The sequence below is a fragment of the Pholcus phalangioides genome, unplaced genomic scaffold (genome assembly GCF_987345545.1).
Source record: "Pholcus phalangioides strain wild (caught in Gottingen) unplaced genomic scaffold, Ppha-v1.0 ptg000015l_1, whole genome shotgun sequence".
Lineage (NCBI taxonomy): Eukaryota > Metazoa > Arthropoda > Arachnida > Araneae > Pholcidae > Pholcus > Pholcus phalangioides.
Genome location: NW_028301608.1, coordinates 86,221,898 through 86,237,472, shown reverse-complemented (window position 1 = coordinate 86,237,472; position 15,575 = coordinate 86,221,898). Strand labels below are relative to the sequence as shown.

General features: G+C 32.9%; 1 protein-coding gene across 1 annotated transcript; it reads left to right on the top strand.

The window, feature by feature from the left end:
- The first annotated feature begins 712 nt into the window (after positions 1–712).
- LOC149076934 (zinc finger CCCH domain-containing protein 15) lies at positions 713–14,915 on the top strand. Its single transcript, XM_089244656.1, has 11 exons — positions 713–953; positions 3,006–3,107; positions 3,728–3,839; positions 4,003–4,146; positions 4,729–4,820; positions 5,992–6,174; positions 7,338–7,406; positions 7,620–7,697; positions 8,828–8,944; positions 9,170–9,296; positions 14,591–14,915. Exons 1-11 carry the CDS (start codon positions 882–884, stop codon positions 14,731–14,733), a joined length of 1,239 nt encoding a protein of 412 aa, XP_089100782.1. The 5' UTR covers positions 713–881; the 3' UTR covers positions 14,734–14,915.
- The last annotated feature ends 660 nt before the right edge of the window (positions 14,916–15,575 follow it).

The following is a 15,575-nucleotide window of genomic DNA, read 5'->3' as shown; positions in this document are numbered from 1 at the left end:
TCTCTCTTACTACGGCCTTTTCTGATAAGGCGTCTGTATAACTCCTTATACAGAACCCTCTGTCAGTGCCGACTTAATGTATGGACCCCACACCACTGAGCTATAAGTAAAGTTTACTTATAGCTCAGTGCCCCACACTGTCACGGCCGGGGGCCTTATTAAGAGAAGGGATCCTAAAGGTCTGCTTGAAATTTTCTAGAATCCATCAGGTAGAAAAATCGCTTGGCTTTGGGACCCATGTTGTCCTTAAGACGGCCTCGCCCTCTATAGTTATTTTATATATAGCATCACAAAAAAAACAACCTGATGATTATCTTCGCTGGCCAAATGGCTGGAGCCTTGTGATCCCCTATCCTATTTGGGGGGGGGGGCATGGAGATCCGCAACTTGGGGGGAGCAGGTGGGTCTCGCACCGCTGGACCCGAGAGGACACAAATTTCATTTCGAAACCTCTCCTTCAACATTACAAGTGGGCGTCAAAATGCGCACTCTGCCCCGGGGGAACCAAGCATCTAAATGCGGATCTGGGCCCATGGCTGTTGGAAACGACGGATACGTTTATACTTTTTCGATATCGTCATTCAATCGCAGTGCGGAACAACATTGAAGCCACCCCTCCTCCCCATTGCATACGCCATCTTGAAACTTGTTACATCATCAAGAATGGGGGTCCCACAATTTTTCGTATGAATATCTTTCTATGACTGGCAACAGTGTGAATTTTGTTGTTGATGTGTGCGGAACATTGCTTACACATTTTGCTTTGATGATTAACATTTTCTTATTATAATCTTTCTTTGAGCAGCTGCGGCGAACATTGAGATTGGTTTTGAGGAGCGATAGAAGCGAATCGGAATTAGAATTCATTTATCATTATTATTATGCCGCCGAAAAAGAAAGCGCCGGAACCAAGCAAGAAAGCTGACCAAAAAAAGAAAGAGAAAATCGTTGAAGTATGTGCGAATAACACACGCACATTAAATTAATATAATAATTAACACACTTTTTTTCATGTCCATTTTTCACATGTCCATGTTGAATTAAGTGTGCTTTGTGTATGTTCAATTCGATAAATGTATAAATTATCATAGCATAATATATATTTATTGAATTTTATATCACTTGCACGAGGTAAATCGCATACTTGTTAGATAACATGAGTTTATAGATAAATAGAAAAATATCTGAACTACAGAGGGGGCTGTAGGATGGACTTTATTGTTTGTTTTTGATATGCTATAAATTTACTACAAAGCGAACCTCTCCGCTAATTATACAAAGTGCAATTGATTGGACACCAAGCTATGATGAATTTTGGAAAGAAAATTTATATTCCTCTGTGAGGAGTCGAACAACCAACCTCTCGCAATCCGAACAAGTACTCTACGACTAAGCAGAACAGAGGACAGACAGCTTAAAATTAGAGCACTCGCCTGGCCTGAGAGGTCGGTGGTTCGATTCCCACAATTAAACGTGGATTCTCGTTCCAAAATTCATCTTTGATTAGTGTCCAGCCAATTGTACTTTATATAAATTTACTGCTTTAGAGGAGCCGTGTGAAGACCTCAGCCTGGGGGGGGGGGGCTGATCTGAATGATAAGATTAGAAGGAATAAATTTATACAAATTTGTCATCATTCTCTATAGGCTAATTATTAAGTTGATATTTAGAGGAAATTTTGCGACCTGGCACATGAGATTTATCATCGTTACTGATATAAATTGGTATTGCCACTTAAAATTTTCTGTGGGTGATTACTAGTTCAAGGAAAAAAAAAAGATTGATTCATAAATTAATTGATAGGTGCCTAGATTTTTTTCCATTTGTCAAGTCCTGCTGCCTTCTATATCAGGGCTTGACAAATCACAAAAAAATTTAGGTGGCAGAAAACATTTTTAGGAATTTTTTTCCCCAAACATTTTTTTTCCAAAGAAAAACAGTTCCAAAAGTAGTAGTAATTTGCTTTCAATATTTCTAGGACAGTAACCCCTTTCCATGTTAATTGATAGAAAACTAAGGCGCAAATCCCAATTTTTTAGTCGACCTGCACCTGGGATTTGTCAAACCAAGATCTATGTAATGTGTACATCAGTGTTTTTAGTAGATAAAATATAGGGGGGGGGGATTAAAAAGTACAAAATAAATAGCCTATATTTCTACACACGTAGTACTTATATCATCAGACCTTATAATACCAACTATTTGTAACATCACCAGGGCATATCTGGCACAATCTCTTTCTCCTCTTAATGTTTTCTTTGTTATCATGCCTCTGGTTTTCCACCACATGTAACAACATGGTGAAAACAAACAGGACCTTTTTTTTAAAACTAACATTTTAAGTAGGGTGGCGTTATAAGTAGTTGATGTTGTGCTGAGGTCTGACTATAAGTCCATTGGAATAGTCTCCCCCAACAACTTTTTTTCGGGTTAGACCATTAACTGACACAAACACGCAGGTTTGAATGCCTATGCACAAAAAAATTCACATTTTTGTCCTCATCATTTAAACTCTGTAGCTCATTGGATGTTACTGTAAAACCTCCAATAATTGTGGGCTTGTCAAATAACCTGTATTTTTGAGAATTTCAGAGTATCTAATTTTAAAAGTAAGAAGCAGTTGTTAGAATAATTAATAACAACTTGAAGATATTCAATTTTCAGAGGTTTTCTCAATTAGGTCAGTGACCTAAGAAATAATAAAAAATAATTTTTTCAAATTTTGTAAGTAAGAAAATGCAAATTTTTACAGCACTCAGTCTTTTATTAACTTTTAAACCCTTTTATTTTAACTTTTTATATGGATATGTATATATATACTTTCATATTCTCTATGGATATATCTTCTCGCATTCAAAAAAATTTCCATTCCCATTTTGAATAAGACTTTTCTTATTCAAAATGGGTTCAGCCTCAATATATTGAATAATTAGAAACAAATTTTTATCTCAAAAATTATATTTTAAAATTCAAGTGGATAATTTATTTTATTTTTGGTACTGAAGGACAAAACGTTTGGTTTGAAGAACAAGAAGGGTGCCAAGAATCAGAAATACATTCAACAAGTTCAACACCAAGTGAAATTTGGCAACCAGAGTGCAAGAAAGGTACAGTAATTTAATTATCATGAATATAGTCACTGAAATCTGGTTCCTTTCAAATCTTTGTGTACTAGAGCGTTTGAGGTTAATAAAGTTAGTAGCAGTAGTTGATAGTAAAGTTATGTAGAGCTGAGAGAGGTGACCCATGAGGTCATGTAAAGAGAAGCCTCATTTTTTCTATTGGGGAGAAAAAAGTGGTTTTTTTTTTCTGACTTGGTGCTGATGGCTGAGCCATTTTCTCCCACAACACACCCAGTACAGTTTTTCTTGTGAAGCATCTATGCAATCTTGAACATGTATTCAAATTGTTAAATACTGTATATTCATGAGTGAATGAATTACTGATAAGTATAGGACTACATCTGTATTTTAAAGATTGAATAATGAAACAAGTGTCTTATGAATATTCTGTCAGGAGCAAACAATTATATACTCTGAGTTTGAGGTGTTTTAAAGGTTGAATCATAAATCTATTTTTATTTGTGCTAAAGTTTCTAATAAAAATTACATAATTATGTGGAATTATTGATGTTCGTGCAATTATTACTGTGCATCAACTTTTATTTCCTTAAAATTTCTGCGCATATGTATTCCATTCTATATGTATTTTATTTATTCTAATTCAGCTTCAAGAAGTGCAGCTGAAAGCTGGTGAAAAGAAAAAAGAGGAAAAGAAGAAAGAATTGGAAGAGTTGAACAATTTGTTTAGGCCCGTGACTGTTCAAAAGGTTGAAAAAGGTAAAAATTTATCTCTGATGATTTTCAAAAGCAATGAAATTTTTAGCTTGAATTGTATCTTATTATTTCTGTGCATTTAAAATCATTTGTGTTATAGTAAAAACATATACATGCTGAATGTATAGAAATTAAAAGAACACATTTTGATTTTTTTTTTCCACAGGCGCAGATCCAAAGTCTGTATTGTGTGCATTTTTCAAGCAAGGTCAATGCACAAAAGGAGACAGGTGTAAATTCTCTCATGACCTGACAATTGAAAGAAAAAGTGAAAAGCGAAATATGTATGTAGATGTCAGAGATGATGATGGTAAGTATTATTGCTTTTCTAGAAATAAATTTTCAAATTTCTATTCTGCAAAAAAAAGAAAAAAAATTACCTTATTAGTTTAAGAAATATAATTAACTATACAGTAATTTTTTTTCAATATGGCTGAGTTGTAAAAACCTCCCCCTTCTGTACACTAATAGTTTTAAAACAACTGATGTGTAAAATAGTTTCTGTAACCAATTTTGTATCCTCAAATGAGACTTACATGCTAATGCAATGTTCGGTTATGTCTGATTAATTACTATAAGAATAAGGACAATTTTTTTTATAATATAAAATTTTGTCATTAAAATTTATTTGTCCTCATTCAAGCCGGCATGCATGACAGGTTTGAAGAGGTTTGAGGTATTTTTTCTTACTAAAGCTATTCAAAAATTAAGTCTGCATTCTGTTTTTTTAAATAGTGTATTAGAAGCATATGCTGTCCTTGAACGAACTGTTTCAGTTGAGCAAAACATTTATAGTATTTATTTTAAGTTTTATTAAATCAGAAATTATGTGTGTATGCTTTCTTTTTATATGATAGTAAAAAAAAAAAAAAATTGTATATATTCTTACTAGATACCATAGAAAATTGGGATGAAGAAAAGTTGAAAGAGGTTGTAGAAAAGAAGCATGGTGAAGCAGACAGGAAAATGCCAAAAACTGATATAGTAAGAAATTTCTGTTACCAACTCTGCTTTTATTTTCTCATTTTCTTTCTTAATTTTTTTAGTATTCCCTTTTCAGTTTTGGTGACTGAAAATTTCAAATAGGTGTGCAACTTAATTCTCAGTTTTTTTACCAAGCTTTGAAAGTATCTCGGGAGGAGATGTGCGATTTGAGGTTGTTTGAGTTGATAAATTGGAAGATACTTGTGTCAATATACTTGAGGAAAGGGACTATCAGCCATGTAATGCTCTCAGGGGATCTGAAGAAGGAAAATTCTGGAGGATATTCTGTGCAGTCTTTTTCTTCTTACAGTTTTGTGAATTGATTCTTGATTATGAGCCAGTCTCCCATTCATGAAAAAGTCTTTCCACTGAGACTAGCCAGACCTTCAACATGATACTTACATAACATGAAAATTCAAGCATCTACATCTTCCCTTCAAAATAAAAATGACATGGCAGCACTGGGAAGAGCACGAAACAAGCACACCTCTGTTTGGGGCCACACAGACAACTCAGAACATACCTTCTGGCATGTACCAATTTGTTAAAAATTCCGCAGAGTAATAAAAATGTAAGGTGCATGTACTGTTAAGTAGAAGCAGTCTATCTAAAGTAGAAAAAATTATGAATTTAGCACACTCTTTGTGGTCAATAATCTAAACAATTGTGCAGGATACTGCACAAAAGAGTGCACACAAAAATGTGTGTTATGGTTCAACTACTTCACACAAAATGATGCCTTTCAGAAGATTTACCTGAACTGAAAATGTCTGGCAGTACGATCTGTAGCAGTCTTGCACATCATTTCATTCCATTTATTTTTCAGATTATCCTGTTCATATGCATGCCATAAGGCAAGACTTATTATTATTGATGCCAAAAAAATTGTTATATGAAAGGAATTGTGTTATAAAGAAAGGAAGGTTGTGTCTCTATTGTATAGGTAGCACACTTGCCCAGTATGCAGAAGCACTTCTTGCATAGATTCCCACAGGAGGCTGCTAACTTTTCTTTCTAAGATTTCTATTGGCATAGCAACCAGAAAAATCTCTTTCCAGATGCATTAGGGGCTAAGAAAATTAACACTATCTCTAAATTGTTATATGTATTCATTGTATTTTCTTGCTATTAATTTATTTACATTTTGATTACCATGCTTCATTTCTCTCAGATTTGCAAATACTTTCTGGATGCCCTTGAAAATAGCAAGTATGGTTGGTTCTGGGAATGTCCAAATGGTGCTAATAAATGTCACTACAGACACGCTTTGCCTCCTGGTTTTGTACTGAAGAAAGATAAAAAGAAAGAAGAAAAAAAGGAAGAAATATCTATTGAAGACTTGGTAGAACGCGAGGTGAAACAGCAAATTTCATTTCCTATCTCTTCTGAATGAATTTCTTTGAGGCATTAAACGATGATAATGTGGTTTTTCTTAGAATAGTTTCTTACCATCTTTTTATAGTTTTTTCAAAAATGCAAGATCATGTAGCCAAAATTCTTAAACAGAACCTCTCTAATCCAGACTCCTCAGGACCCAGTTAAGTCCAGATTATGGAATTTTCTGAATTGTGAGTCCAGCTGTGTTTATTTCTGAAGTTTTCATATTGAAAGCAATGATGTGCTTCTTTGAGCATTTCGAGTCATATTTTCCTTCAAAAGAAAACTAAAAAAGCATATATGTGTGAACATATATTAGAACAGATAATTTAGTTTGAAACCGTAATTTCTAAATTATATTACAGCAGTAGTAAAAAAAAATCTCTGCTTATTCTTTTAACGTATTTTGCATAGGCATTGCATGGACCAAAGAAAACCAAAAAAAAAAAAGTATTTTTGTATCAAGAGAGCCGTAAGAAGTAGATTTTCTGATTCCATATTCTTCATACAACATTCATACTGGTTTTTCTCATCCTAGCTTTTTCAAAAGATCAACTTTCTCATACATACATGAAGCGTTATACATTGTCATTAGCATCTTATATTTGGCACATCACTTGATGTTTTTGGCATGTTTGAAAATGAATGGAAAAAGTTCTTTTGAACCAAAGCTGACATTTCTAACTTATCATATTCATTGAGATACGAATGTGCCACCATAGGTTTCCACATTTCCAGTTCGTAAACCACAGTGGATACCAACAATACATCAGGAAAATGTGGCAGAAAAAGAATAGAAAATGGCAGATTTGATAGGAAAAGCCAAATTGGAATTTGGATAAAGAAAAAAGGTCAGGGGTCCCTGGTCGAAAAAAAAAAATTCCCGGCCGAATTTTCTGGATTAGAGAAGTTCTACTGTATATTTTACAGTGACTAACTAATATTTCCCATTCTATTTTTCTCCCTTAGATCAACAAAGTTGTTTTTTTGTCTGTGAAATGTTTTCAGATGACGATATAGAATGGTGAAAAAGTGTGCATTTTGTGTGATTTTTATTGAAGTGCCCATAAAAATGTTATTTACGCTTAAATATTTTGTTCAATTTTGTAAATGCTCAAATGTTTTTTCTTTTCATGCCAGAGAGCTCAACTAGGTTCTAATTTGACAAAGATCACTTACGAGTCATTTTTAGCCTGGAAGAAGAAAAAGGTACAATTTAGAGTGCATTACTTATGAATAAATTTTGATAATACTGCTTGATGTACTATTTGATTGTACCATTTGTATGTACCATAGTACTAAGAAAATAGTTTCAAGTTTGTGTCTCAATCTTAAATTTTTATGTACTTCAGCTGAATATTATGAAATTTCTATTGTAAAATGTGAAAAAAATAGTGTAACAAAACTTTAATTTTTTTCCAGATGAAAGAAAAACAAGAAAAGAACAGAAAAGAAGAGGATAGGAAACGTGCTGAATATAAAGCTGGTCGTCATGTTGGGGTACTGTGTATATCTATATTCAATATTTTACTAGAATCTTTCACCATTGGAGTCATTTTCAAGTATTACAAACTTCTAAAAAGTTCGTAAGGCCAGGATTTCACTATAAAAGATCTTTTATAAAACTTGAAACAATTAATGAACATAGTGGTTACATTTGCTTGAAGGTAACGGATTCGCTTATTGGTTGAATTTTTTCAAGTTTTGTAAATTAACTTTTATAGTGTAATCCCAGCCTAAGCATATTTTTCTTAATGTTAATTTTGTTTAAATTTGATTATTATTGTGATATACTAAGGCCAATAGCAGAGGTCAGTTCAGTTTGCAAACTAGCTTGATATTATTCTCGCAAACCTTTATAAATCTCTTTTTCATTTGTGTTTTCTTGTCTTTTAATATTCTCAATGCTATATTCAATATATTTCCTTATTTCTTTTACATTTTGGGATATTTAAATAAATTTCACTATGAAAGCCTTTCAAGTGGCTTATCAATCATCTGTGATAAATAACATTCCCTTTAGAGATGTTAAACTACCAACCAAAAATTTCTCACATTATTTCATCTTCATGTGAGATACTTTTTTGAGGATGAAAAAAAAAAAGTCTCATTATTAGTTTTTTATTAATAAAGTTAGTTTAAAGTTTTTTATTTTGTGATATTATTGTAAAATCAATTGAGGCAACATCTGTCTGATTTTGGAATGTTCTTACACAAAAATCTTAGTTTCATTTGGATTTATTGCTTTCATTCAGTTTGTAATAAACTTTTCTTTTCATATGATTTCAGTTTCCTAGCCCTGTAATTAAATTCTTTTCCCCAGAGGTCATGCATAAACCTCTCTCTACAATCTGTTAATATGGCATACTAAGAAAACTTGATTCATCTCTGATTAGTTGATTCTTTGAATTATTCTGTGAATCTTGTGAGAGACATCTGTAGTGAAATCAGTGCTTCACAAATAAACTGTGTAATTGATGATGATGATGGATTAGTTCTGTTATACAAATAGATTTTCAGAATGTTCAGAAATCTTTTCATCATAAAGGAATACGATAAAGATCTTGAACAGAGTTTAGTAATATTGGAATTTGATACAAATAATTATTTGAGATTTTGATATTTCTTAGTTGAGTGGAAGAGATATGTTTACATTCAATCCAGAGATGGCTGCGGATGATCAGACAGAAGAAGGTGAGGCTGCGTTCGAATTGAAGCAGCAGCAAGATTCTGAAGATGAAGATGAGGTACACTTGTACAGATTTGACATTGCTTAATGATTTGAAATTTTTAATGTATTTACTTTTGCAAACTAGCAATTTGTATATTTGAATTTCTTTTACTGGATTTCCAATATTTATTTATATTTATGATGATTAAAAAAAAAGTCCTATTTAACTGGCTTTTCATGGATTTGATTTTGAAGTGTTAGTGTATCCTGATGCTCCTTTTCATGTGAATTATTTTTTTAGGAGTCATTTCAATGCAACGAAGTGTCTCTAGAATCATTATCAAATCCAGTAGCTGTAGCTGGGGAAGGCACTGTTGCATCATTGAGGCACTGGCAGAATATGAATAATAATAACAATAGCAATGAAAGTAAGTTCATAATAAAATGTTTATTGTTTTTTAAGTACAAAGATAGTGGGTATATTAGTTGTGGTAATTAGAAAAAAAATCTGTTGTACAGGTGAAGTCGTGTCATATCTTACCTGCAAATGCATACATGGTGCAGTAAAAGTTTGTAAAAATCTTACATATAGATAAGAAATTAATTTGTTCTGAACAGAAAAGCTGTTCAAGTGTAAAAGTATCCCTAGAATAGGGTTTTCTTTCTGTAGCTGCCAAGTCTCCTGTATTTTCTACTCCACCTCCCAATGAATTCTTATATCTCCCAAATTTCAACCATGATTGTAAAAAATCTCTACTTTTAGAGAAAAAATGAAAATGACGTCACAAGTGAAATGTGAATTGTCGACATTGTGTAAAATTACAAAAAAATTAATTTTCGGGAGGAAAAGGATAAAATTTGCCAAACAGAATTTGCCAGTTCTGCCTTTTGACATCGAAAATTGGTGAGATGACTTGTATTTGCTTTGACCATATGCACAGTTGGGTTTTTGATATGACAAGTGTCAAAAACAGGTTTAAACCATCAAAAATCCATAATCAATATGTTAAAATACTTTTTTTGTCAAGTAGATATGTTGAACCACCATTAACATTTTTTATGCCGACTACTGTTTGAAATATTGATTTATTATGTATAATTATTAGATATATTAATTTTACAATTTGTAAATTTTTTGTTGCCACAAAATTGTATTTCTTAGCAAAATTAAAGTACTGCTCAGCATGTCATAAGATCAATACATAAGTAATTTTACTCATTTATTCACACTCACGATATATCGTAGTACAAATCCAATGTTTGAAGAAACTCTCTTGATTGAAGGTAATATGGCAAGATTCGCTAGCTAAAGCATTTCGTTTTGAAGTTGAGATGCAGCATTAATTGCAAAAACTATTGCATTTATGAATTCCCATCTACTAAATAATAGTATTAGACATTGTACTAAAAAATGATATGAGCCAAGTAGTTTCATCAGATTTTTTTTATACAATCAGCACTGACAACAAACATTTGTTCACTAATAAGTAACTGTTCATTATTATTCATTATAAACTTGCAATTTATCAACCAGTATAGGTCTCTAGACCCCTTGGCTGATTTTTTTCCCCTCATCTTGTATTTATGTAAGAAATTAAAACAATAAAGGGAATTGAAAGTGGAAATAAAAACATTCTATATACATATCTGTTTGAAAAATAGCACTGTAGATTATAATTATAATAATATTGGTTAAACTTATTCTGAAGAGAGTAGAAATTTTTTTAATGATTATATTAAGTACTGGCTGTAATACCCAAGCACTGCTCAGGTTTTCTTCAATTGCTGGGAGGATTGAAAGAGTGACAAACTTTTTTAAAGGAATATGCATGTTGGAAACACGTTTTTTTGGAACCATGATAACCGAAGTAATCTCATTCCAAAAGTGATTGTTGATGCCCAGGAACCATTGTTGCCCGACAGTTTTTTGTACATTTCAGGCAGCTCTGACAAATTTTTAAAATAGCCCCTCGTTCAAATCATGTCTTGTTTGGTATATATGCAAAATTTTATGATCAGTCTAAAATTATAGATTTATATAGAGAACACACACAGACAGGAATCCATTATATATATAGATTTATTACTGTTATGATATTGTCATTTTAAACATGCAATCAGCGTATTTGTTTTCAATAGGAATTTATATAATGAAATTCACTGTTTGAGGTTTGTGATGGAGGGTTTTCGGTGTTACAGTTTAAATCGTCAAAAACTGTCCTTTGTCAGACCTGCCAACTCTGACTATATGTCCCGTTGAGTCTGTATGTGCCGTTTCACACCCAATGGTGATTTCTTTTTTGTTGGTGGGATTTGATTTGAGAGTAGTAATGAAAGGTAATTTAACCTTTCGTTGGTGACTTCATGCTGATTGGTGATGGCAAGCATGACTACATGTTTTCCTAAAGGGAAAAATTTCTACAATTTTAGTTTTTTAAATGAAAAATCCCTTTTGTATTTATTTTTGTATGGAATTTGAGGATCCAGCAAAAATCTCCATAATTCTCATTTGCCAAAGTATACAGCTATTTTCTTATAAGCGAACAATTATCAGCAGAGAGCTGCAACCATACATTTACCATACACACATAGGTCTCACAATCGACTCAGTTTTTAAAACGAGATAACAAGAAAATGGTGACAGATATTAAAGGCAATCTTGCAGAATATAAATGTTCAAAGTCAAGAATTTCAGCTATGTCATTCATGTTGCAAGGGGTTGTATAGTTATTAAAACTTAAAAAATGTAACTTTTTATATGGACAGCAGAGAACTGTGCCCAAAAACCCAATTAGAAAGTTGTTGCATTCTCTCCTGATGCCAACAAAAAAATTTCCACGTTTGTAAATGCGATATTCTCTGAGATATTTACTTTCAAAAATTGATGGGAAGTTGGGGAAACAAAAAGCAAAAATCAACAGGTGTTTCTTTCCCTTATTTATGCCTTTCTTTCCCAACTTCTAAATTTCGAATTCTAATATCTTGGCAAATATTGCATTTAGGAACGTGTAATATCTTTTGTTGGCCTCAGAAGAGACAGGACGCAAAAAGTGTCTGTATAAAAGTTAAAGTTTAAATTTTTCATATTTTAATATATATATTTTAATGAGTGTCCATATATAGAGTTAATTTTTTTATTTTAATAACTATGCAACCCCTTGCAACATGACGTAGCTGAAATTCCTGACTTCACACATTTATATTCTGCAAAGATAACTTTAATATCTGTCACCGTTTTCTTGCGATCCCATTTTGAAAACTGTCAGTCGATTGTGGGATAATATGTATTTGTGTGATTGAGGAGTTGTGTGAATTAATTTCTATTGCGCTGGCTGTGCTCAGTGGATTCTCTAATTCTTTTACAGATACTACAGTAAATAGAAACAGATTCCAAACTCTATTGGCCAGTTTTCTGGAATTGAAGCTTAGTGTGTTTGTAAGGTGTTTGCTAAATGAATTCTTTGTTTGATTCATTAGCAATCACAATTCAATAAAAATAAATTCTATCTTTATACAGTAAAAACCCCTCTTAATGAACACTCCTCAGATGCAGTCACGCCTCTTTTATGGCCAAATAGTCATTTTCCCTTGTATAATGAAGGTATTCATTTGAAACCCCTGATTAACAGTCACCCCTCTTTTATGGACAAATTTTTTTTGTCCCGTCAGTGTGTTTTACTGTACTTTTATGAGAAAAATGTGAGTTAGAATACCTTTAATTCGCTGCTAATAATTTTTTTATTTTACACAAGAAAAACTTTCTGAAAAATTTTTGTACTATTTTTTGTTGAAATGCAATACAAGTGTCCCTCGTTTCACATGATGGGGGGGGGGGGGGGGGAATGAAACTACTCCCTTCAGCAGAAGATCATATGTTTTGCAAAGAAATTATTTAAACTTGTAAATAGTTCTTGCAAATTTATGGTGTATGAATGAGGATAGAATCAATATTATTTGATAAATGGTATATACGCTCGACAGTCTTAGATTATTTGATGACGTCACTGGTTCTTTGTGAATATTGTGGAGAGAGATCTTCGCTTTCCTGAAGTTCCTAAGAGATAAAATAAGATTTTTTTAATGAAGCATTCAAGAATTGGGTGACAAACAATTCTTTATCTCTCTGTAGCAGTTTTTTTAGAAAGCCAGAGAATTTTGAATATCTTTTGCAAATGTCACAGTCTAGTCTCATGAGAATACTTTTATTTCAATTCTGATAGTATTGCCTGTAAATTAAAAAGGAAATCAGCTACTTTGCTTATGATTTTTTTCATGCATATGGTTCTCCATTTCCAAAGAATATTTAGTAGTGAGATCCGAAAAGCAGGATTTGTGTGTTTCATCATGCTTATCTTGCTGACATATTCAAATCCAACAGATTTTGTAACTTTTACTGTGTAGTGTGCTCATTAGTAAGCAGGGGTCTCTCCAGCCAAAATTTAGGTCCATTTTTTTATCCTTCACAAAATTCTAGATCTGAAAACGGAACCTCTACAAAATGCAAATGAACGGAATCATAAATTTTTCATTCCATTTCTTTTGTGATAAATTAACTAGATTATTTTCCTTCTTGCCAAATTACTTATTCACAAAACTAGAACCTTTTTACAAAAATAAGGGAATTTTTTTTCATAAAAGCAAGGATCTATAAAAAGAAGTCTGGACAGACCCCTGGTAAGATTAAAATCATTAGAATTAACCTTGCTTAGTTGAACATTCTCATTGTAGTTTCTGCTGCTATAAATGGGAGATTTCCTGGGATCCATGACTAAAAGTGGGGGTCCACGGCATACCACAAGATTTCCAGGGGGGTCCACGACTAAGAGTATTTGGGAACCACTGTTCTAGGGAAAAACCTGTGAAGTGCGATCATATAAAGTGAGGGATACCTGTATTGAAATTAGTTATTCCCCAAGGACGATAGACATCAATTATCACCTATTTTTCACGGAAGTAGAGGGTTGTCTGTATATCAATTCGAAATACAGGATTGGCCAGCCTAATTTTTTTTTATTGTTTCTCAATCTTGATGAACTAATAATTTAAGCTGAGACTTCCTATTGAAAAGTCTTGTTACAACTGGCAACATTTCTGCAATAAATACTATTACTTAACCTTGCATGCACCTCGTACACATTCCTCAGCGGAATTTCTAACAAATCTGTACTTGTTGGAATGTGTGTATGACCTAAAATATTTATGTTGTCAAAGTTCTGCTTGTTTCGTGTTCCTACTGGTACTGCTATCTGCCTTTCCTATTTTGAAGTGAAGATGTTAAGTACTTGAATTTTCATGTTATATAAGTATCATGTTGAAGGACCTGCTCTCTGCGAAGTGACTTTTTCCAATGGGAGACAAGCTTGCATTCATGCCTGAAAGTTGGAAAACTGCAGAACACGATCTTTTTAGTCTGCCACCACTGTGCCGCCAATAAGATTCAAACCTGGGTCCTCACGATCATACAGTAGCTTCTACAATAACCGAAATACTCATTCCAAAAATTGTAACTCCCTTGATAATTTTAAAACTAGATGGTGGCACATACCAAACATCATCATAAACACACTAGAAAGTACTCACCTAAAACAAAATCTGATGAGTACAATTTTATGGTAACTCTAAGGGAGGCCATTTATGAAAAAATAACCTCCAGACAAAAATGTTGCCTGTGATATGATTCAAGTAATGATATTTATGGTATCTTTTGTTTACTTATAAATAGCAGGTGATGCTGCTGAAGGCGGTGCAGAAGCTGATTCCACTACCAAGGAAGAGACTGTTGATGCCGTTCCTTTAGATGAAAACCTTTTTGAAGATGATCTGGATGAGCTAGAAGAAGAGCTAGATGACTTAAACATAGACTGATATTAGAAAATGGAAAAAAAATATCAAGAAGAAAAACACTGGAAAAAAAATATGAATGTCATGTTTTAATGGCGTCTGTTATTTTTATTCTGCTCACAGACCAAAATGTGTTATTACAGAAATATACTCCTATGTGTGTTCTGCCTGAATCTGGAATCGGAATAAACTTCATTGAAAGATTATTGTTTCTTTTCCATTCGTCTGTTGAATCAGAAATCGAGACATCAACTTAATGTAAATTCAGTTTTAAGTGAAAATTTGTACGATTTGACATTTTATATTCATTGATTTTTTTTTGAGTGCATTAAATTATTTTGCTTGGGTAAGCTTGAAGTTCTTTGAAAAATGAATTGCAATTAAAATCATGGTGAAAGAAGTGTAAAAATAGATGGGAATTGTTGTGTGCACCACAGAAATTTACATTTAGTTGCAAAGCTGCTTTAAGAGTTTTTTCGACCAACTTACTTTGGTAATTTAGAATTTCAGACATCAAATGTCTTTACTTTGCACAGGGTGGATTTCAAAATAGTAAATAATGCAATCCTTTGTGGCCGGAAAAGTACCAGTCAGTTATTTAAAAAACGGAAGAAAAAAAGGACTACTGAAAGTAGTTTTTTTTGTTCTCATGTTTTTTTGAACTAAATGCATTTCAGGGGATCCGTAAAAAGGCGCAGTGGGACTGACCAAAAACCTCTGCTCCATGAGGTGGATACCCATTGCGAATTATATTTCTTTGAGTAGTGTGACCACTCCACCATTGGCAATGATCATCAAATGTTGGCAGCTGGAAGGCTGGTCAAAGAGAACAACCGCGACAGCCTCCACCCCAAGTCAAAAAACTA